Genomic DNA, 22,823 nt, shown 5'->3' on the forward strand with positions numbered 1-22,823 from the left:
AAGACCCTTAGGATGGGAAACAGGCCCAAGCACTGGGCCTCCCTCTCCCTCACTTGCCCTCCCTCAGCTCTCTGCTCCACAGTGGCAGAATTTGAGTGAGAGGAGCCTCCCTCCTCCACCAGCACAGGCTCACACAGAGGTTAGGACATTCTGGTGGGTGGGAGCCTGAATCTTCAGTCTGAGGAAGACAGCAAACCTGAGCTTCCAGAGTAATGAGTGTTCCAAAAGACAAGGCATTCTACAAGATGCAGCTGTTGGTCTGTACATATCTTTTGGCAGCCAAAGAAGAGAGCAAGCCCTAGTTAGTCCCTGCTACAAACACAAGCTGGCACTCTTCTTGGAGACAAGACCATCCTTTGGATCCCAGGTGGAAGAAGGCTCTGGGACCAGCTGCAGGCAGGTGCATTTGTGTTGAGCAGGGGCAGGATATTCAGACCTACACCTCTCACCAGGGCTTCCTAGCAGCACCCCACTCATTTGCATTTTCATTTGCTGGCATTTTTGGTCTCCAAATGTCCTGTACAAGATCTAGCTTTACGTCGTGGCTTGGATTCTCTCTGGATGGCTGGCACCTGTTGAGTGCTGCAGTGGTTATTGCCCCCAGGCAGGGGTGACCTGCCTGTGGTGCTCAGGAAGGTTCTTGGTGGAGCAATGAACTGGCCCAGCTCCGTCACCTTCCAGCCTGAGTGCTGCAGCCATCCCACAACTAGTTAAAACCTTTTCTCAGACCACCCCCTAGATTTTTTATGGCTGTTGTGGCTTTTTTGTATCACCCTGTGGCTTTCATTGTACAGATTTGCCTAAAAATAAGGACTGCTTTAATCTTCAGAGGTAAGAAAGCATTGTATACCTTTATTATTAAGCACATTCAATCATCATCATCACCATCACTTTATTGAAGACTTTCACTCCTTAATGAATTGGACATAATATTTAATCTGTGGTGCTGAGCCACAGCATCCTGCTTTCTGGGACAGAGAAAATAAAATTTCTTCTTCAGGGAAGTGAGAAAGCAGTTAATTTACCCCAACAATAAACAGATTGTGGTTTTTAAGTATTCTGATTCCAGATAAGTGTTTGTTTACATCTGTAGATGTGCAGCCAGGACAGTAATAGTTCCCAGTGGGCTTTCAGATGTGCTTCTGAGAGACCAACGTTTCAGTGCAAGCAAAATAACGAGGGAGCTAAAACACAGCGTTATTACTAAAGTTGATTTTGCATGTGATAGCTTCCAGAAACACTACCCACACACAAGAGGCAATGCAGCAGATTCTCCTACTGATGTATTTCATGCCTTCACCACCCATGCAGGGTGTCCAAGAAAGGAAAGCAGGACTCCAGGCTGGCTCAGGCACCACCGGAGCAGCAGAGCTGTGTTCCAGATGCACAGCTGCATTCCTCCCTGCTGACACCATCCCAGAGGCTGAGGAGAAGCAAGATAAAACAAAAAATCTTTAACTGGGCTTCTAGCATGACTTATCTTCATTACTGCCAGTAACTCCAGTCCCTATTACATCCACACCATTCCAAGACTGCCACTTAAGGAGCTTTTTTCTGCTTCTGAGCTTCTTAACACAGCAGCTCAAGCACACAGTCTCGCAGAGTTTGCTGCTGCTCCTGTAATAGTCCAGCTCTGCCACCTACACAGAATTTGCACAAAAAGTCACAGCACTGCCTTTTGAGTGTCCTGGACTGTCTCATCAAATAAAGCAGCCTTACAACTACACATTGTATTCAAAGTTGTAAGACATACTTGCACCAGCTATAGCTACCCACATTTTCTATTTTAATCACAGCTAGCTGTGTTCTGAGTTCACATCAGCTGCCTTGTGGCAACAGCCACATCCTGGGCTGCACTAGCTGCACTCGCCAGGGCGTCCCTGGAGGGTCAGGAGAGGCCACTCTGCCCCTCTACACAGCACTGGCGAGGCCACATCTGGAGTGTTATCTCCACAAAAGAGACGTGGACTCACTGAAGCAAATCCAGCACATCACCTCAAAGATGAGCGTGAGACTGGACCACTTCTCATGCAAGGAGAGGCCAAGCAGCTGGGATTGCTCAGCTGGAGAAGGCTGAATGATTCAATACCTGAGTGGGAACGAATGAAGAGGATCACTTGCAACCTAAAAGATTCTATTTATTATGTGAATGTTTAGTGTCTAGGTTATCTCCCTCCTAGAGAGGGCAAAAAATTTGAATGATGCCTGAATCTAACACGCAATATCATAAGTGCAACTTAGATATTTACTTCAAGTTAAAACAGGAAATCCGGACACGATGCTGTCAGACAAGGGGGGAAAAATGGGCAAGCCAAACTGTAGATATATTTTAAGCATTGGGACAGTGAAGACTTAACAAGCTATGCTACATTGACAAAAGAGATAATTTTCATCTTGGTCATCATACTGTAAACTGTCATTAATGACACTGTAAGAAGTCCATAAAGTCATATATCTGACTGATAAAGCAGGAGTGTGCCGTTTATTCATGGAAAAACTGCTTGTGCCATCCAGGCCTGGACGTGCACCAGACGCTTTTCCCCAGCCAAGGTTTCCCCCTGGTGTCAGCGATCCCCAATAAACATTGCGGCCTTGTCCAAAGCGGATCATTCTGTGCGCCCAAGGGAAGATGGTGCTGAGGGCCGCGGCACACGAGTGTTGGCAGGGCTGAGCTGCCGAGGGCATCACTCCGGATGAATTCTCCGCACGTGTGACTTTTCCCCTCCACGTGTAAAGCGGAATTGTTTTTATCTCTTTTGCCAGGTCTTACACAAAAAGTCACGGGCAGTTCAGCACGAACGGGCCGCCCCGGGGAGCTGTGGATGCCCCACCCGTGGCAGTGTGCAAGGCCAGACTGGACGGGGCTCAGAGCATCCCGGTGTAGCGGGAAATGTCCCTGACGGCGGCGGCGGCCGGGAGCGGGATGCCCTCGGGGCGCTCCGCCATTGCCCCCCGCGCCTACATCTCCCGTCGTGCCGCGCGGCGCGCTGCGGGCGGGGCGGCGCGCGCGGCTGTGCGCAGGCGCGGCGGTCGCGCGGCGGTCGGTCGGTGGAGCAGCCGGCAGCCATTGTCGCCGCGGCCGCAGAGCGGTTTCCTCACGGCCAGCAGGACTCGCCGCTCCGCGACGGTGCGTGGCCGCCCCTCCACCGCGGGGGGGCCGGGGCGGGCGCGGGGAGCCACCGGCGGGGTTCTGGCGGCGGTACCCTGCGGCGGGGCGGGAACGGGTCGAGGCCCGGGGGCGGCGGGCGGAGGCCGCGCTGGCGCCGCGCGGCGCCGCAGGCCCGAGCGCTCGGCGGGGCCGCGGCCGGGGGGGGAGGAGGGGGGGGACCGCCATCCATCGCTGCCCCGAGCGGGGGGGCTGATCCCGGCGGGATGGCCGCGAGGAGCCGTCGCGGATTGGAGGCGAGCGCAAAGCTTCGAGGAGCCGAAGGGGCCGACGCCGCTGCGTGGGCCGGCGCCGTGATGGCGGCGGGCCTGTGTGTGAAGAGGGCCCGGCCGCCTTGGGCAGGCCGCAGGCCTGGCGCAGTCCCGGATCCTCACGGCTCGAAAGGAGGGCGGAGCAGATGGCCGCTTGCTGCGGGTCCGTGCTTCCCGAGGGCTTTTCCGCACCTACTGAGTCGTCAGCGAGCGAGCTCGATTTCATTGTGGTAGGAGCGACGCGTGAAGCTCCGCGCCTCGCAGGTGTCAGTGCAGATCTCGCATCCATTGTGCTCCTTGATAATGAGTAAATAACGCGCGGATGGGTTGTTCGTAAGTCTTTCGCAGTATATTTGACAGTTTTAACGGTGATCGGTTCCACCCACCCACCCCGTGTTCATTTCCTTTTGTGATTCTTCTCCCCGCTTTATTTTTCTAGAACTAAAAATATCGAACAGCAGTTACGCTGTCATTTTAATCTTTCAAATCTCTGTTGTTCCCAAAACGAGCGCTGTTACCAAAGTGGCTGTTCTTGCCGTGTTTTAAAGCACACAGTTACGTAAGGCTGTCCTTCCTTCCTCTGCGAGGGCCTGCCTTTCCCGTAACGCCCGCGGCTGGCCGGGCCGGTGCCGGTGCGGTCAGGGTGCCCGGGGAAGCCGTGTGCTGGAACCCCGGGCACTCCGCGAGGGAGCTGAACCAGCCCCCCGGACTGGATTTCCCTGTGGGCATCACAGTGCACGGGTGAGCACAAAGGAGAGAATGGCTACGCAGGGCAGCGTAGGCTCTTCCGAGGTTCGGGGCTGAGGCCGGTCTAAGTAAGTGCTGTCGCCGTGCAACCCCTCGCCCCACAAAACGCCCGGTACCCAGGCTTCCAAAGCTTCGGCACTTCTCTGAGGGCACGGTAAGGCTGAGTAAAGAAAGTATTCGATAGAAACCTAATGGGTGTACGGTAGCAGAGAAGGTAAATCACATTAATTCAAAATACTGCATCCCGACTGACGGGAGTTATTTTCACAGCTAACGTGACGTGTTGTCTGTTTACTCTGCCTGCATTAGAGCCCAGTATTGTCGTGCAAGATCACGTCATATTTCCATGCCTTAGGGCTCAAAATATTTGCTTTTTTTCTATGCCAGCAGGTGCATTGAGTGAGACAAATAATTAATATTTTCCAGGTATGAGATGTTAAAATTTTTTAAACCACATAAATTGAAAAAGCGACACCTTAAGGTTAAAAATAGAGTTTTACATAGAATATCTCGAATTACATATACTGGATCAGTGGATAGCTTTAAAAATTTGAGTGCCTCAAATAGCCTTTTTTATTTTTGCCATTGTTGAAATCTCATAATGCAAAATTCTTCTTCAAAGCGTGATAGACTGTTAAAGTAACTTATATTTATGGTTACTGGAAATGAAAATAATTTGATGGCTACCATTTATCGTTTGTGTGCTGATAAAATTTTATTGCAGAGATTTTTCTAGATGAAAGCAAAAGTTTTAAGAATGTTTTTTGTTGTTGTTATTCTAATGATTAGCATACGATTTTTTTTTTCCCCAGCAGCTGCTAACGCAGTAAAATCTTTGAAATTACAGATTTGGGATTTTGAGCTTTATGATTAAAAAGTGCAAAACTGGAAGTTCTTTGTAGGTTCTGCTAGAAGTCAGCAAGACAGGATTTTATCCTTTCTCTGGCTGTAGAGAGTCAGGCTTTTAACATGTGTACCTGGAGGGCAGTAAAATCAAATCCTATTTAACGAAGATTTCTGAGATGTAAAAGTGATCTTAATCACCCTATTTAAAGTTTGTTAATCTGATAAACGGTGCTGTTTTCTTTTTTAGCATCACCCTTAAGATGAGTGGCTGCCGTGTCTTTGTTGGACACTTGAGCTCCCGTGCTCGTGAACGGGATGTGGAGAAGTTCTTCAAGGGATATGGGCGCATACGAGAAATCCATCTGAAGAATGGATTTGGCTTTGTGGTAAGTTACAGCTTTGTTTTCCTTGCTCTTCTTGCAGGTACTAACCTTGCTAGGATGATGTCAAGGAAGGAAGATGTTTAAGATAATATTTGCAGTGGGAAATGGAAAATATTAATAAACATTTCAGAAGGCTTTTCATAATTTTGGATTACAGTTATGGCCAGGTTTTGCTTAAAATCTCTGTAATATTCCAGCTACATTAAATACATTGTTTGATCATAGTCTTCCATGGGTTTAACATTTACCCCTCATTTCTGAAGACTGTATAAATATTCTGTTATGGCAGTACAAAGTTTTGCAGTCTTGACCCAGAAGAAGAGTTTATAAGAGCCACTTAAGTGCCACTCGCAGCCCTTGCAGTCTGCTTGGTCATATTTTTTAAATAATGGCCTGTCATAAAAGCAGACTAGTTGGCTAAGACAGCTGGTGTAGTGGGTGCTGGCTGGTGGATCCAATTAGCACAGCTTTGAAGGCTTGTGCAGCTGAAATTCAACATACTCATCATCAGTACATGTTTGTAGGGCATATATGCTTGCCAGACTATGAAATTAAATAGACAGTTCATTGTATCTCAGTTACGTACCACTGCTTTCTAGAGCTCTCTGCTCCTAAGTGTCCAAATTTTGCAGCTTTACAGATTGACTCAGAATCAGCCTGTGTTTTAACTTATCTCATGAGAATTGAGAATTAGCTGTTGTGCAGCACTTAGTTCAGACTTGAAAGGCTGATACTGCCCTCACATAATGGCAGGCTTACATGTCACTCTTTCTGCCAAGATCAATCCCTTGAGTGAAGTTATTGGAAAGGAACAAAAGGACAGGCTTTGCCTACTTTAGTTTCATGTGAGTATTGCTCCTTAACTCCTACACATAGTAGTTTCTGGTTCCCTTGCATTATGAGCTGCTTGTTGGCTGCCAGCAGGTAAATACCCGTCTCTTAAAAGTCTGGAGGTAAGTGGCTGATGTAGACACGAGCCTGAGTTTATATTTAGAGTGCTCTTTCCAATTGCTGGTATTTCTCAGTCCCCTTTCCTTGAGTGTTCCTCTTCTCTTCCCGGGCAGGGCTGTTGACTCATTCAGGAACAGCTTCTGTTCAACTCCTGTAAGCGAGTCAGTCAGTCCTCCCTCCTCTCTAGTTCCTAGGTGGAGCCATTTTCTTTGCAAAGATCACTAGTAAGCTTGAATAATTGTCTCATGAATTTATATAAATAATGCAATTGTTCTCAGGATAAAATGCTTTTTTTTTTGCAGCTAAACAACTTTCCTTCCCATACTTGTCATCCTATCATTGTGCACCCATATCAGAAATCACTTCCATTTTGTGTAACTATGTTCTAGGTTTTGGAAGACTGACTGTATTCCCTTGAAGCTGCCTTTTCTTCCTGCTGAACAAACACAGCTCTCTCAGCTTCTCTTTGTTATCCAACCTTCTGATGAGTTTTGGTTGCCCTCTGCTAGTCTCAGTCCAATTTTTCAATGTCTTTTATGAGCTGGAGAGACCAAAACTGGACACAGTGTTCCAGGTGTGGCCTAACAAATGCCAGGTGGGGTGGAATAATAGCACCCCTCAGTTTGCTGCTTGTACTCCTACGGATGCAGCCCAGGATACGATTTGCTGCCATTGCAGCAAGGCCATGCTGCTGACTCATGCTTGGCTGACTCTCCACGAGCATTTCCATGGCCTTTCCAGCAGAGCTGCTCTCCAGCCACTCAGCCCCCAGCGCATTCTGCTGCTTGGGATTGTCTGACACCACATGCAGCACGTCATGGACCATCTTTCATTAGGATTTGTGATTCTTGCTTGCCTATCAAGGTCTTTATGTGGGATGGTTTTTCATTCTGGTAAATTTATTTGTCCTCCCACTTCAGTGTCAGACACAGAACTGCTGAGGCTGTGCTTGATCCTGTCATCCATGTCATTTATAAACACATGGAATGGCATTATCCTTCATGATACTTTATTGGCCTTGTGCTGTCAGTTCCATCTTTATTTTCTGTTATTTAAGACTTGTGTTTATAAAACATATTATAAAACCAAGTGAACATTCTTATAGTGCTAAAAGCATGTTTTGTTGTGCTTGATTAAAATCATTGCTTAATCTTTGAAACTAATTATGTTTACTTAAATTTTGTAGATTTCAGAACATAGTGTTTTCAAACTTCAAACCATAAAGTTAGATAGACTTGCACATGGTCAATTTGTTAGAAAGTAGTTGACATAATGGAACTTGTAGTTGCCAGCTATTGATACTTTTAAGGGCTGGACTTAAATTATGTGTTTTAAGATAATCTTTGCATCATTATGCAGGGGTGTGTGATGTTTCACTTGGTAGTGAAGCAAATTTCAGTGCAGAAGGGGGAAGATTGCTTAAGCCAGTATTGCTTCTGAAAAGCTGTTTATAGTTATGCAAACACTTTCTTCAACTTGGGAAGCTTCTTCTCTGTTGTTCGTTCCTTGCAAGCTGCAGTTCCACAATTTTTTCTCTCCATCTGCACTGTTGCTGCCAGCAGTCCCTACCCAGCTGCTTGTTCTCTCTGCTTTATTTCTTTCCTTTGTCCCCTTGCCTCTCGTGGTGTTGCTGCAGTTATCCAGCCACACATAATGAACCTACCTGGGAAGCTGATCTGATTGAAAAATAACACTTTTTGACCCCCACCTCCTGCACAAAGTGGGCTGTTTTTTCATCTGGGTAGGTTTCTTGACCTAGTTTCCTGCAGAGCTGTGCAAGCAGCTTTGCCAAGAACCAGTAGGCTGGATAGTGGGCAGAGGCTACTCAGGCTGACTAAAGCAGCATTTCTGCCAAAAGCAAAGTGACAGATTCCATTGCAACAGTGAAGGGAATTGTGCTTGTTACAGCTGATCTGGACCTGCAGGTGGCCAGCGCTGAGGAAGGGCTTATGTTTCACACTCTTCCTACATGGGCATCTTTTTGCCCAGCTAGTCACTGAATTCACTCTGAAAAAATTAGGAGGGCTTTTTTTTTCTGGTTCACTCTTTCTTTGCCGGTTCAGCAAGAATTTAATCTTAAGGGAGTTTTGGCAGTGCACAGCTCTCCCGCATTTGATCAGCTCATGCTGTTATATTCAATTTTCCTGTATGTGGAGCTGTGTTTTAAATTATATGCCTTTAAGTAGTTTCCCCTACCTGTCCCCAAAAGTATTTTAGATATTTGTTAGCAAACCAGGTAGTTTAATTAATAGGTCCTGCAAATAAGTTATACTGAAACAACTGGGGAGGCAAAAGGAGTTTGTGGGATGGAGGGAGAAGAAATTATCGTGACTAGGAACATGTTGGCTTTTCACTCATAAATGTACCAGGAACTAGTTTCCTTATTCAAAGTTATTGGTGATACTTGCTGTAGAAATGTAAAATCTATAAAGAAGTATATTTATTAGTACTTGCATGTACCGTGAGGGAAAATACATTTTTATTTCTATTTTCTTCTTAGGAATTCGAAGACCACAGGGATGCTGATGATGCAATTTATGAACTAAATGGTAAAGAGCTGTGTGATGAAAGGTAAGTGTGATACCATATTTTCCCTTAAGAATAGAAAAAGTGCTTTGCATCTAAATGCAGTGCATCATCTTGTGCTCTGACACCCATTTCCTGTGGTTCTATGGTGGGATGTACCTTCCATAACTTTAAAGATAGTCATTGGGATCCAGTCTTGTTTAAGGCAAAGATAAGTTTGGGGCTGGGGGAGGAGTAGTTTAGAGCAGGGCTGACCATTTTCTCTACTTGCACTTAGTTCTCTTTCAGAGGTAACTCAGGATCTTCTCATTAGGAAAATTAGTAAGAGTGAATTGAACTTATTTGGTATTTATCTGCCTATTGACCGGAAGACAAGCTGATGATAGCCTGTTACCATTTGGATCATTGCCCTTCAGTTGGCAGCAATGTGAACTATAGTCACTGAATGTTGCAGTAATTTTTATTGTGATTATGGAAGCTGTATGTTAGGTCATTAGGTTGTTGGTGGTTATTTTAGTATTCTTTTCTCTTTGTGAGTACTCCTGGACTGGTTGAGCATATTCAAGTGTTTGTCTGAATTACAGACTCAATGACAATTCTCATGAAAATCTGAGGGAGACCAATGAGAAAAAACACTGGTCTGGCTCTTTAAGAAATGCCAGTGATTGTGTTATAAATCATTGCTTGCAAGGGCAAGATAATTCTTGCTTGTGCACATTTGCTTCCAGTCAATGTCAAATACTTGAAGTTTGTTGTTTTAATTTTTTTTATGTGCTTGTTTTTTTTTTGTTCCTGTCACAAGGGTCACAATTGAACATGCTCGAGCCCGAAGAGGAAGGGGAAGATTCTCACAACGGTTCAGTTATTACCAGTCGCAGAGTGGATCTAGGTAGGTGGTCTGGGCTCTCAGTCCTTTTCCTCTTCCAGTCACAAAAGAACTGTGTCCTTTTCCACTTCCAGTCACAAAAGAGCTGGAGTTTTCTTTATGTGATTTAGGGATCCAGCTCTGGTTCCCTGTATAGCTTCACAAAAAAAAGTTTTATGTTCTCAAACCTTGCAGATTCATTACTATTACTTGCCCTCTCAGGCTGAGGAGAGTGGGAATTTTAAAGCAGTTTCACTGTCTCGCAGAGGTTCACAAACCTATTATGAAATGTGCCTTTGCCATATTGTAGGCACTATGCCGGTCCTGTTTCCTGCTGTCATGTAAATGATGTGAAGGAGTATTGCTGCAATTGGATTGGCTGATTTTAACACCAAGTCAGGAGAAATGCAGAGCTTCTCTATTGCAGCTTTTGTCACCAAATTGAGCTTACATGATAAGTAGGATATTGTAGAGCAGTAATTCAAGGTATTTACTGTCTAACCAAGTTTTCACATTTCCAGTTGTATGATTATCCAAATGCTTATTTCAGCACAGCCCAGAAAAGGAGCAGTTCTAGGGCACAAGATAAACACTTCTGCATGTGTTAGTAAATACCAGTTGACTAAGTTTGCTGACCAAGCAGGAGAGTCTCTCTCCAGTGATGGAATGTGCAAACCAGGACACAGCTCATCTCTAGAATACCTCTAGAGGACACACAGTATTTGTGGAGTTGTTCACTTTCAGTGATTAGAGCCAGTGGTGAACCTTGTGCCAACATGCAGTGAAAGTTCTGCAGATTTGCATGTATTCTGTCAGCCAACTACACATTACATCTTCTCACTTTATATCTACCTGTGTGAAGGAAATATGTGTGGAAGAATTTACTCTGTAGAAACATTCATAGCTGTGGCCTGTGCAGAGTAGAGTTTGGAAGAAAGATGAAGGTACATGGGACATAAACCTTCACATCATTTGCAAAGTCAGAATTGCTGCCAGTTACCAACCAATGTCTGGAACATCTGATTTGCATATGCAAGCGTGTTAATTGGATTTTTTTTACTTTAGTGGCAGTAACCTTGGTGTGGTGTAATTGGTCCAAGGTCCAGGCTACAAGTGAACTTTCAAAGTAGCAAGTTTGTTTGATTGAAGGTCGTGGGCATCTGACGTTGTGGTCATGTTCATGATGTCAGACTGCTAGTACTAGACAAGAAGAGGTTTGCAATAATGGAAAAATGAGAGTCATCCTGCCACTTTTATATCTCTGAGTCCTCTTGTTTAAATACTTGGCAGATCCGGGTGTTCCAAAAAAGCTCGGGACACTATTCTAGCGGAGTCTTAAATGTACTCTTGACTAAGAAGAATCAAGTCTGCAGTCCAGCAATAAGGAAATTACTTAAATCTTTCAGCGACCTGTAGAAAATGTCAGATTTCCTAAGCTTTACATTCCTTACACTGGAGATTTTTTTCTTTTTTGTCCCCTTTGAATTCTTCCAGCCGGTATGGGCCTCCTGTTCGTACTGAACACAGGATCATTGTTGAAAACCTTTCATCCCGTATCAGCTGGCAGGTGAGTTAGCATCTTGCCTTCGCTTTTTTACACCTTATTTTACTACTCCGTAAGTAGACTGTGTTCAGTCTAATTTCTTAATAAAGCCATCATAAATATTTAATGTCAACAAAAAATAAGAAAAAAGCTTCAGGGATTGGTGAAAATTAGCATTCAAGCACTTACAGAAGTCCTTTGTTTCAAAGCTGCGCAAATATTCTGTAACTAGATTTTGTAGTTGGGAACAGATTCCTGATTCTATTTGCCAGCTGATAGAACTTTGGAAGACTCTTAAGTTGTTTCTAAAATATTGAAACATTGCATTAATTCAAACTATGTCATTCTGTTGTATCGTTACACCTGGAGATGCATGCCTTTGTTTTGGTTGTAATTTATAGTCTTTTCTTACATTTTGCAAAATATTTTTGTGACCCAGTTAATGATTGAGAATTCTGGTAATACATCATTAATAGAGGAAATTTTAAGAGAGCTACTATGTTGACTATGCTTATTGTAGATCCTTTTTTTAAAAACCCAGACTTTCAGTACTTGTAATTTGAAGCTTTCTTACCATCTTTTTTTTTTGTTGTTTTTTCACCTCTTGCTAATGTTTTGCTAATATTTAGCTGGCTTTTAACAGAATAGCCATGTAATCAATTGTTTTAGTTATGTTCTGTGTAGTGTACAGTGTATAGGAAGTTCACTTTGTAAGGACATAGCAACAGATGCTATTTACAAAAGGTGAGTGAATAGTGGAGTTTAGTGTTGTTCATTAAGCTATATATTCTTTGAATAAAGAGACTTTGGTTGAAGTCCTGAAAGATGCAGTAGGACATGTTGAATGTTCAAAGCCTCGGCCTTGGAGCTGCTTCCCCACAAGGAGGCTTCTTGGTTTGCCTGGAGCTCTGCTGATGTGTTTCGTAAGAGTTGGGTGCAATCCACTTAGATCAACGGTCGAACTCAGTTTATCTTCTGCATGACAGGTTCAAAGGGTTTGTAATAGAACAGTTGTGTTAATTATTGAGTAACTAAAGAAAACCAGCTGAGTTGAGGTGATCATCAACTGGATTTAATCTAAATATCTTCTGGGTTTGCTACGCAGTTACATATATGAAGAGATTGTCACTTGGAAACAACAGTAGGGACCAGAGAAGTAAGCTATACTGGAGTGTTAAGGAAAACGAATCCTATAAGGCTGTTCAATGTTAAATGCATAACTTGAAAAAAAATTAACATTTTTGTAACTTTCTTTTACTTGTGAATATTTATAATGGCTTTATGTGTACTTACATTTTAATCTAAAGCCCACCCAATTCAGATTTCATACTGATGAATCTTTTAGTATTCTAATTAAATGTTTTAATGTCTCTTAAATATATTATAAGTTATCATAAGAGACTTTTCGATACCTGCATAAGCAGACATTGTTTGAAGGTAACAACCATATGCAAGCTACATTTACTTTTGAAGTTGTACTGCTTTGGTACTGACTATAGTGTTTTAACTTCTAACTGTGCTACTTGTAACACATTAAAATAGCTAATCCATTAACAGTAGTGCCATTATTCTTCCCTTCTAATCCCTGCTAGGAAGCACACACGTTATGGAACGTTGTTTTTAAACTTGCACACAGAATTTAATCTTTGGTGTGTCCAGATCCCCATACTTTGAGAACATTTATCTCCCTTAAAAGTTACTGTGTTGGGATATTTAAACATAGAAAAAGCCAGAAAAATTTCTATTCAGATCAGTTTCCTCAGATTGTTGACTGTATTGTTAATAGATAATCCCATCTCTAAGTAGTGGACAAACTGCTAGATGTTCTCCTTTTTTTTTTTTTTTAGCAAACATGTATTTCTGCATGTTTAGAGCTTTCCAACCAACCTTATCAGTTTCCCTGTATCAAATTTTCAAGCAGTTGAGAAAAGTAGGTCTGTATTACATCAAGATATATTTTCGTACTTATGGTTGCCCTACACCTTATTATCTCTCTGGTGCTAAGGACAACAGGGTTTTCTTGTGCTATTTAAGGTGACCCAGAACAGTAAACTTAAGATAAAATTTGATTGTTGCACTGGTTAGGTGATACCAGGTAACTTTTAAAACATTTCCCTAACTACAGAATGTTGAGATTTTATAACACATGCACACTTCCTCTTTTGAGAAATAATGTTGGCGTCTTAATTGTGTTGACATTGCGATTGCAAATGATATTTCATGTTAATGTTTCTTAGGATTCAGCACATAGTATGGCAGTCTTGTGGGAGCCTCAGTCTTAAAGCCTAAAGTTACTGATTTGAGAAATAATTGTGTAGATTAACACTTTTTAACTCCCTTTTGACTTACCAGTCCTGGTCTGGTTAAAGTCTCATTGACTTGAGCAGAGCCAAAATTTTGTCTATCATCTCTAAATTGAGGTAGTTTGAAGTATTGTTTTTAATGGTACTAACAGGGACCGATTTTCATTTGCTGTTAGGGTTTCTTTATAGTAAGACCTGTGAAACAAGGAGAATATCTACTACTTTCCACATACCAGTTTTTAACATAAAACTATTGAATCAAAATACTAGATAAAACTGAGCTTTTTTATATTCTGTGGCAAATGTTCTAAAGTTTTTTCTTGGCTTTTTGTTTTGTAGTCTTTTGTTCCTGAAGCGTATTTCTAATTCTAACCAAGTGCATTTTGAACTTCTTCTAACAACCTTGATTTGGTTAACCTTCATTTTTCTTGTGTGGAGGAAAAAGAACCAAAGATTTGGGGGTTTTCTAGTGGCTGAAATTCTAGGGTTTGGCCTGTTCTGAATTTTCCTTTTGGTTCCTATGACACTCCTGTTTTTTGGCAGTCTAGATCTTGGTTTGCCTGGGTTTGATCTCGATTGGCTAGCACAGATCATCCTCGGGTTCTTTAGCCACTTCTGGAGACTGGAGACTATGTCCAGTGCTTTCAGGGCCTCTGGTACCTCCGTGAAGCATATTGCTATGAGCCATCACTGCCTTTCTCATGTAAGAGAGTTCCTCTTGGCCAGCTAGGTATTGGACAAGCAGCTCTTTGCTTAAGGTACCTTCTTATATCACCTGCCACTTGTGGTGTGCTGCGGTAAGTAGTGTGGGATTATAAAATGCCAGATACTGTTGGGTAAAAGTGCTGCCTTAACTTAGACAAATGTTTAGCTTTTTTGTGACCTCTTGCATTATTTGTTTGTACTTTCTCCTATTGCTAAGCAAGTAATTTTACTTGTCCACGTTTAGCCTCTGTTAAGTTTAAGACAAGGATGTCCATTGATGTGACACTGTAGCGTGACGGATACTCAAATGAAACTTTTAAAGAAAAATTCCTTTGTAAAATTTTTAATTACATTGTAGTTAGACCTTTTTGCTTTTAATTTTATTTTGAAACTGGGGGAGGTGAGCATAAAGGTTGAATTTGTCTACACTTTTTGGAATGTCATTTAACTGAGACTTTAGTTATGAAAATCTGGATTTAATACTACTGCACTTCTTCAGTTCTGATTTCAGGGGACATGTTGGTATTTTAAGTATTGCATTGTGTTTTCATAACAGCAGGTTTTGGGATGTAGGATTATCTTGAAAGCAGTGGTTTATTCACTGTAGCTGTAAAATGATGCATCCTTTCTATATGCAGCTGCTATTTCATAAGCTGTTTCAGAAACTTTTTCTAAATTATATATATTTTTTTAATATATAGAAATTAAAAAGCATTAAGCAGTTTCAGCAGGGAAAGTTTTAGGGGAGTATTCTGCTACCTGACTGATTCGTGTCCCGTTCAAACTAAAATGTTAACTTTTGCTGTAGGACTTGAAAGATGTCATGAGAAAGGCAGGGGAGGTCACTTATGTGGATGCACACAGAAACAACAGGAATGAAGGGTAAGTTCATTTTGTGTCTTTGTGTGATATGGGCATGATTTTTCCTCTAATACAGAAGAAGTGAAAATACAGATCTATGGGGCGGCTTAGATGCTGAAATTTCTCCCGTTAAGGAACCAAAACAATCCAAAACATGAACTGATAGTAACTAGGAGTTCAGTTTCTATTCTCGATCATGAAAGCAGGAAAGGAAGGGCGAATTCCTTTCAAATGTTAAGCCCTGCTGTCTTATTTTTATATAATCATTTATGATCTGAGGCCTGAGGCTGAAACACCACCTGTCTGTGGCTGCTCTACACTGGTTCAGCAGTCAGAGTCATGGGAAATGAACATAACCAACTTCCATGGGGAATACCTGCCTGCCCACTCTCTGTTCTCAGTTCTGCAGACTACAAAGATCCTGCACAACAAAGCAGGAGGGAAGGAAGGGTGAATAAAGTGTCTGTGCTGGCAGAACTGCTCTTGGACCACTGCAAACCAATGCAACATAGACCCTTTTTTGAGTTCAAACTTTAAAAACCACAAAGATTGGACTTGTCTATTCACTGTTAAAATTCTTAAATAGGTCAGAAGATAGTGCAGACTTGTTTTGTTTCATGGGCAGCTTTGGGATGCAGTTTAGTGGAGGACTGAAAGGTATTTCCTCAGCTGATGCAGGTTTGTGTAGCTTCCTGCACTTTCTCCATCTCCTTGCAGATGGCAGTTCTGCTATTGTTTAAGTAGATGTGAGAGGTATGGATAACTAGGACTGTTGGTGTCATATTTTCTTATTAACCATGTTAAAAACTAGCTTTCAGAAGATAAAACAGCTGTGAATAAACAGATTAAAAAACACTTGCTCTCCTTACTTTTTTTGCTTCTCTGTAACTTTTCTTTCATTTTATTATGGTATACAGGGTTGTGGAGTTTGCATCTTACAGTGACATGAAGAGTGCTCTGGAAAAACTGGATGGCACTGAGCTGAATGGACGCAGAATTAAACTGACTGAAGACCACAGAAGGCATAGGTATGTCACTTGGCATGATAAAAATCTGCTGAGGGCATGGATTTGGGTAGTATTTGTGCCAAAGTTTGATTATGTAGTTTTTTTGGCCCCAAGCTAAATATCACTGCACAGAACCACTTTTTAGCAGTGTAAACAGATTAAGATAAGAACTAACTTGCTTAAACAGGGTAAAAAGAACACTTTTGGATGTGAGTAAAATTTTTTTAAAGACAAACTGTGGTGTTATAAAGAAGGAACTTCTTAAAACATGAATTTTGTTGTTAAAAACGTTTAATTTAAAGGAAAGCTGTTTCACAGTCCTGTGAAATATTTCTCAAATAGTTTGAAAGCCAACTTGTTCGTGAGAATAAAAGAAAATCAGTTAGCTTGCTTGCATTTTTCCTAAGCAGTTCTGCTGTTCAGTCACTAAAAAACATGTTGGCTGCAGCTCTTTCATTATCTCTTTCCATTAAAAAAGGGATGCATTACTAGTGAAGGTGTTAAAACTCTACGGCCTTAAAGTGTTCTGGTGATCCACACCTTTAGATACTTAGCCTCTTGAAAGAAACTCTGGTTTGCATGGCATTTCTACAGAGAATAAACACCACAGGTATAAAGTTCCATTTCTGTGTTTTTCTTGATAAATTAAATGATACTTCAAGGCAGGATGTTTGCAGACAAAGAATTGTTCTTTGATAGAGATTCCCCTGCCTAAAAATTGATTTCTCTCCTCCTGGCAGGAGCTGGGGAAAGGCCTCTTTTATTAGGCAGTTCATATTGTGCCACTAGCAGAGAGTGTCAAGGCCAGCAGTTCCTGCTGGCCTTCACCTAGGAAGATGCAGTCATGATGGAGCAGAGCAGAAACCTAGCAGCCCTGTGAAACGGCTGAATGCTGTGAACAGCGCTTGCACAGGTTCACATGGATGGGCCGCGCGTACAGAGAAGCTGTGAATTTTACACGATTGTTTTAAATTTAGCAAGAGGTGAGACTACAGCTTTTAATTTTGTTTTTCTAGAAGCAGATCTCGGTCGAGGAGCTACTCAAGATCTCGCAGCAGGTCCAGGTCCACGGGATCTTCCCGCTCGGACAGCCGCTCCCGCTCGCGCTCCAGGTCCCGCTCCAGGTCCCGCTCCCGCTCTCGGTCCCGCTCTCGCTCTCGATCCCGCTCTCGCTCTCGCAGTCGCACTCCCAAAAAGAGTTACTCCCACAAAAGCCACCGCTCCAGCTTGATAGCTTCTTCCCCCTCTCCCTCTTCTTCTAAAAGAAAATCTCGTTCTAGGTCGAGCTCTGCTCACAGCCGTAGTTAACCTGCTTTGAGAGATGTATTAATTAATTTGATTCAAGTTTCTTCAAGACTTGAGACAAGTTTTATGTGAGATCTGGGAGGGGAAGAGTTAACATGATGAAAGGGTGACCTCCTCTTACATTGCCAAAGTGCCTGTCATCAAATAGGCCATCTCTGTGAGGAGGGGCTGGCTGTCAGCTTTCTTCTTTCAGTGAAGTCTGGAGTGGGAAGTCTTTTTTATTTTTTTCCCTGCTATTAGTAAACATTTCTATCATAGATATATTATGTACACATAATGCTGAGGTAATGGGATGAGACAATACGCTGCTTTCTCCCTCTCTTGCCCCTACTTTCCCCTCCACCTCCAAGGCCTTTGACTTCCAAAATACTATGTTAGCTTTTGTCCTTGGTATTAAGTCTGAGAACAGGAAGTATAGATTTAATTCCTTTAAGGTTCTGTGGCTACTTTTCTGTGCGAGAATGAATGGACCAGATAAAATTAGTTTAGAGTTCCCCTTTTTCCCTGTTGCTTGGCTTAACAGGCTGTTTAAGTTCCAGCTTTACATGACCTTGACAATATGCTTAATTTGCAAAAGACTTTCAGGAATACACATTGGTTAGTTGAATATTGCTCACTTGGATAATGGATTAATACAATGTTAAGCAGTAATGAAAGCTGGAATTTTCTGTTAAAGTAAGACATACCATCCAGATGTCAGGTTTATTGGGAATCCATTATAATAATTTTACAGTAATTCACTAGTATGTGGTATTGTATGTATAGGCCTTATTTGACAGGTGACTTCATAAAACTGCACAGAAATGTCAATATGCATGTCCATGTTTTTGATGTTTATAAAAGTGACATAGCTTTCATACCCAAAAGTGTGATACTGAATAACATGTGTATGACTAGCAATAGTCTTGATGGAAAGGAAGGTTATTTTAGTAATGAGAGCAGCAAAAAAAATTCCCAGGAAAAGTGTTGTCAAAATCTCCGGAATGCACACTTGTTTTGATTATTAGAAATTTCCACTGCAAATACTGTTGTTCTTACAATTTGGAATTAGATATTTTTTTTTAACTTCTGTATTGTCAAAGAAGGGAAACATTTTTGGAAGAAATATGTAAATTAATCCCAAAGTCTTACATGTATTTAAATGTACCATTCCTAATAAAATCAATCCTTTTTCTGGCTTATTTTGCAGTTTTGTTTAATTGTTGCTGTAGCTCACTTCAGTCTTTCTGACACGATCATGAAGAAATTTTTTTGTAGGTATACCCGTATAGAAGCAAGAAAATGGAAAATAGAAACCAGTTGTAAGTGACGAGATGCTGACTAACTGGAGGACAGGATAGGATTTTACTGTCATGGCCAGCAGTGGCTGTTTGAATAAATGGCAAAAGGATTCTTTCTGCAGTCCTTGCACACAGGTTTGTGTGATACCTTCTGCTCTGACACTTCAACAGAGGAACCAACAACCAAATGGCCATGGGAATTAGAATCTTACTAGAGGTAAATTCATTTGTCACTTCTGAAATACTGTACTGGAGATTCTTAGATTGCCTACACAACTTGTGTACATATAAGGCTTCAAGGCTAACACCCTTTGTAAAGCCATGTTGCTGGTGACCCTGCCATGGCAGGGGTTTGGAACTAGATTTTTAGGGTCGCTTCCCACCCAAACTATTCTTTCATTCTTTGCAATGTTTGGCATGATGTGCTAGCAGTTCTCTTACCACAGGATATTTTCCTCCCAAGGGAAGGAAGCCTTATCCTACAGCATGAAACTGCTTGCAGCATGGGGTACAGTCACCTGGAAGTCAAGCACTGCAATGATTTGCATTTCAGCAACTGGCTGCATCATCCCCCCAAAACAAGAGCATATTTTCTGTGATGTTTATGGCACTTCTTTATTACTAATGACATTTTTGTCAGTTTAACACACAGCTTTTGATCCAAGGGTATCCCAGTGGTTCATGAAGATAAACTTTATTGTGCTTGGCCACATCACATCTCTGCTTTATTGATGAGAAAAGGAAAGTGAGTGTTGTTTGTGTGTTCAGATGTGGTTGCCAAACAAAAGGAGGTGAGGAGGAGGAGGATGAGGAATATTCCTGCCAGGAAGGCCAGGATTCCTTGCTGAGCAGGTTTGGCTCCAGCTCATGCCATCTACTGGCTGTCCCTGTGCCACTGCTCCTGGGACTGTGAAAAGGGGCTGAGAAGGGTGTGGCCTGTGTTCGAGGACAAGACATTTGTCTTTCCAAACCGTGCTGGAGGAACAACATGATCCCGAGTAGGAACAGCCCTAGGATCCATACCTGCATCGCTCTGCCCCGCTCCAGCAAAGGCTCAAGGGCCTCTCTTCACAGCCTATGCCTTTCATGCCTCCAGCCAAAAATGGAATTCACCAGACATGGACTTAAGACCACATCTAGTGCTTCAGTCTGAAGTGTTGGTGTTGGTTGCACTGGTTTTGTCCTTTCTATGTATTTTTCCCAGTAAAGCTTTGGGTCACACTGGCTGTTTAACAAGTATAGGCAAGCAGCTCTGCTGTCTCTTACACATACGGCCATTGCCATGTTCCCTGCATCACTGCCAGTTCCTGTGAATGCCTTAGCTGAAAAGTGATGTGCTCAAAAACACACAGGTTTTCTTACATGTTTAAAGTTTCCCTGTTCTTTTCATTCAAATTGTCACAGCCTGTTTCTAGCACTGTGCAAGAACCATTACTGATCGTGTAGACTGGCCTTCCAGGTTTGCCCAAAATGCTTGCTGCAAGATTTCTGCCCACACTTGCCCTCTGTTTGTTTCCATTTACTTTACCTTTCCCCAGTTCTGGCACTTGGATGGTCTAAACCCCACATCTGCTTATTCTACACACTCTAGAATTTCCTTTAGTCTAGCACCTCGTCTCTCTTATCTGCGAGCACCAAGATTATTGCACTATACTGTATTTCCCAGCGAGAACCAATGACAGTATATTTTGAGACCCCAAATCTCACCGCAAACACCTCAAAACCTGAGTGAATTTACTTAACCCTGCTCAGGCCTCACAAACCCGCGTTGTGCGCTGTGCTGCCCTCCCACGAGCATCTCTGCTCCCTGACCAGCAGCGCCCGCAGTGCGTGGAAGAGGGGTGCGCTGGGAGCGGCTCACGCGTGTGCTTGCGGTGGAGCTGCGCTGTGACGCAGCGCAGGGGCTGCCTCGGGCTGGGCTCTGCGGCTGCCCACGCGCTTCCTCACCGTGACGGCGCTGTTCAGGTGCCAGCGGGGTTTGCCGGCACGGCAGCAGCGCCATCCCAGCTCGAAATGCCAGCGCCGCTTCCCGCGGGGCGGATCCCGGGCACCGAGCGAGCCCCGCGCGGCCCGGCCCGCCAGGGGGCGCTGTGGCACCGCCTCACGGAACGCGCGCCGCCAGAAACTCCAAAATCGCATCAAAATCGCCTCAAAATCGCGCGGGTGACCCAGAGCTTTGCCTCTGCGGAACGCCCCGGCACACACAGATACACACAGACACACCCACACACACACGGAGCTCTGCCTTCGGCCGCCCGTGTGGTTTGCAGCACGTTCACCTGCCGGGGAGCGGAAGGAAAGGCGGAGGAGCGGCGGGGGAGGCTCGAATACAGCCATGGAGGTGAGCCACGTGCGGATCTCCTGAAGGACCTGCTTGTTGGAAGGCACGTCTGTGTGTGCAGATAATCCAGGTCCCATCATTTGGACTCCCTGGCATTTCCTCGAGCCCTTGCAAGTCTCTTTGTCATGACGGCCACGGTGAGAAATGCTCTGAAGGGCTGTGGACCTGTTTCTCCAGCCCAGTGGTGGTTCCAGGGCCGCTCCCCCGATCCCCACAACATCTTATTAGCAACACAGACCGACAGCTTCACCAAGGGTCGGGCTGCCCACCCTTGTGAGCTCTGGCAGGGTGAAGGAGGGAGATGGACAGATTGAATTAAGATCCAGGTATGAAACTGCAGCCACCCAGGAAACCTACACCCGCTAATCTTGAGAGGAGAGTGGTTACATAGGCTCAGAAGTAGTGAGAGCTAACAAATGCTTCTCTTCTGCACTAGAGTGAGAAACAGAACTGTCTGCTGAGGAAGCGGCCACCGCCATGCCCATCCTCCTCCTCCCCCTCACGTGCACCCACAGGAGCTGCCCCCAACGGGAGCTGCACCCTTGGGCCACGGGCGGCTTCTGGACAGTGGTAGGGACACGCTGGATATTGGAGTCTGCTGACAACAGCGCTTCCGGAAACAACCTCTGCCTTGGTCTGGAGAAAATGTCTTGTTGCCTAGGCGTGACTTCTGAGCAGAATGGTGTTCTGCTGTGTTTAACCACCCTACAACAGGGCTGTTACTCCTGTCCTGCAGGCTGGCTGGCTGGGGGCTCCTTCCCTGCGTTCACCCGAGACCTCTGGCCCCTACCAATCAACTCCTCAAGGCAGCCTCTCCACACTCCAGTCCCCTTCCAAAGTCAGGGCTACCCCAAGACAACATCCACAGCCCCTACAGAAGGAGTTCAGGTCTTCTTCTCCATCAGTCTTTTTACTTCAGGGGGACTCAGCTGGCTTTCTTGGTTCACTCTTGGCACCTGGGAGCAGAATCAGGGTCTGTGTGGTTTCAAGATACCATCCCTCTGCTTGAGAGGTTGAGGCCAGAACAGCCAGACTCCAAACTCATGGAGGAATGAATCAGCTCCCAGACTTTCTGGACCCCTGCTCCAGCAGCGTGGCAACAAGGTGGTCAGATGCTTAATCATCTTGTGGTCCAGAGAGGAAGGCAGAGCTCTGGTCCCAGATTTCCCTGATCCCTCTTGTCTCTCAAGAGTCCAGCATGTTCTGCCTTGCCCTTTCTGGTACCTGCTGGACTGAAAAACAGGGAAAACAGAAATGTTAGTGATCTTTCTGTTGGCCCAAAATCCCATGGGCATTACTTCCCCAGGATATGGAAAACCTTGGGCAAACAACATGGGTAATTTTCAACAGTCTCCATTTCACCAGGCTTCACAGACTTTGTTGCTTTCTCCTCAGCTTAACAGTGATGCCATCCACTCTGAGTTCATCCCTCAGGAGCAGCACCAGCAGAACTGGCAGCACTCTTGCTCTTCCTGTAGCACATTACCAATGCATCTCCATTTTCCAGGAGCTGCCATCCAGCATGCACACAGCACCACTGGCTGTCTAACAGGCACCCCCTGGCTCCAGGGATGGGGACACCTGAGTCTCAGATCATGCAGAAGGGCTCACTTCACATCCCATCCTCTACCCTGGGTTCACTTGTTTTCCTTTTTACTCCAAGAAGCAGGTTCAGGTCATTTTCAGCTCCAAGTCCTCCAAGAATAAGTGCCACAGTCAAAAGGCAGTGTTTGGGAACATTAA

General features: G+C 43.9%; 1 protein-coding gene across 2 annotated transcripts; it reads left to right on the forward strand.

Annotated features, from left to right (window-relative positions):
- Positions 1-3,026: 3,026 nt before the first annotated feature.
- LOC134419678 (serine/arginine-rich splicing factor 5-like) lies at positions 3,027-18,640 on the forward strand. Of its 2 annotated transcripts, none has more exons than XM_063159285.1 (8): positions 3,027-3,127; positions 5,258-5,396; positions 8,845-8,915; positions 9,673-9,759; positions 11,230-11,302; positions 15,095-15,168; positions 16,065-16,175; positions 17,171-18,640. In XM_063159285.1, the coding sequence occupies exons 2-8, from the start codon at positions 5,271-5,273 to the stop codon at positions 17,460-17,462; spliced, it is 834 nt and encodes a 277-aa protein (XP_063015355.1). In that variant the 5' UTR covers positions 3,027-3,127; positions 5,258-5,270; the 3' UTR covers positions 17,463-18,640. The 2 variants fall into 2 exon arrangements, with proteins under 2 accessions (XP_063015355.1, XP_063015354.1); XM_063159284.1 differs by lacking the exon at positions 3,027-3,127 and adding an exon at positions 3,548-3,750.
- The last annotated feature ends 4,183 nt before the right edge of the window (positions 18,641-22,823 follow it).

Source organism: Melospiza melodia, chromosome 6, assembly GCF_035770615.1.
Source record: "Melospiza melodia melodia isolate bMelMel2 chromosome 6, bMelMel2.pri, whole genome shotgun sequence".
NCBI lineage: Eukaryota > Metazoa > Chordata > Aves > Passeriformes > Passerellidae > Melospiza > Melospiza melodia.

What these genes read in the sequence shown, in the direction of transcription:
- LOC134419678 (XM_063159284.1), top strand. An exon ending in CAGTCGCAGAGTGGATCTAG is followed by an intron (nt 9,760 to 11,229) that starts GTAGGTGGTCTG and finishes GAATTCTTCCAG; the next exon opens with CCGGTATGGGCCTCCTGTTC. An exon ending in AGAAACAACAGGAATGAAGG is followed by an intron (nt 15,169 to 16,064) that starts GTAAGTTCATTT and finishes TATGGTATACAG; the next exon opens with GGTTGTGGAGTTTGCATCTT.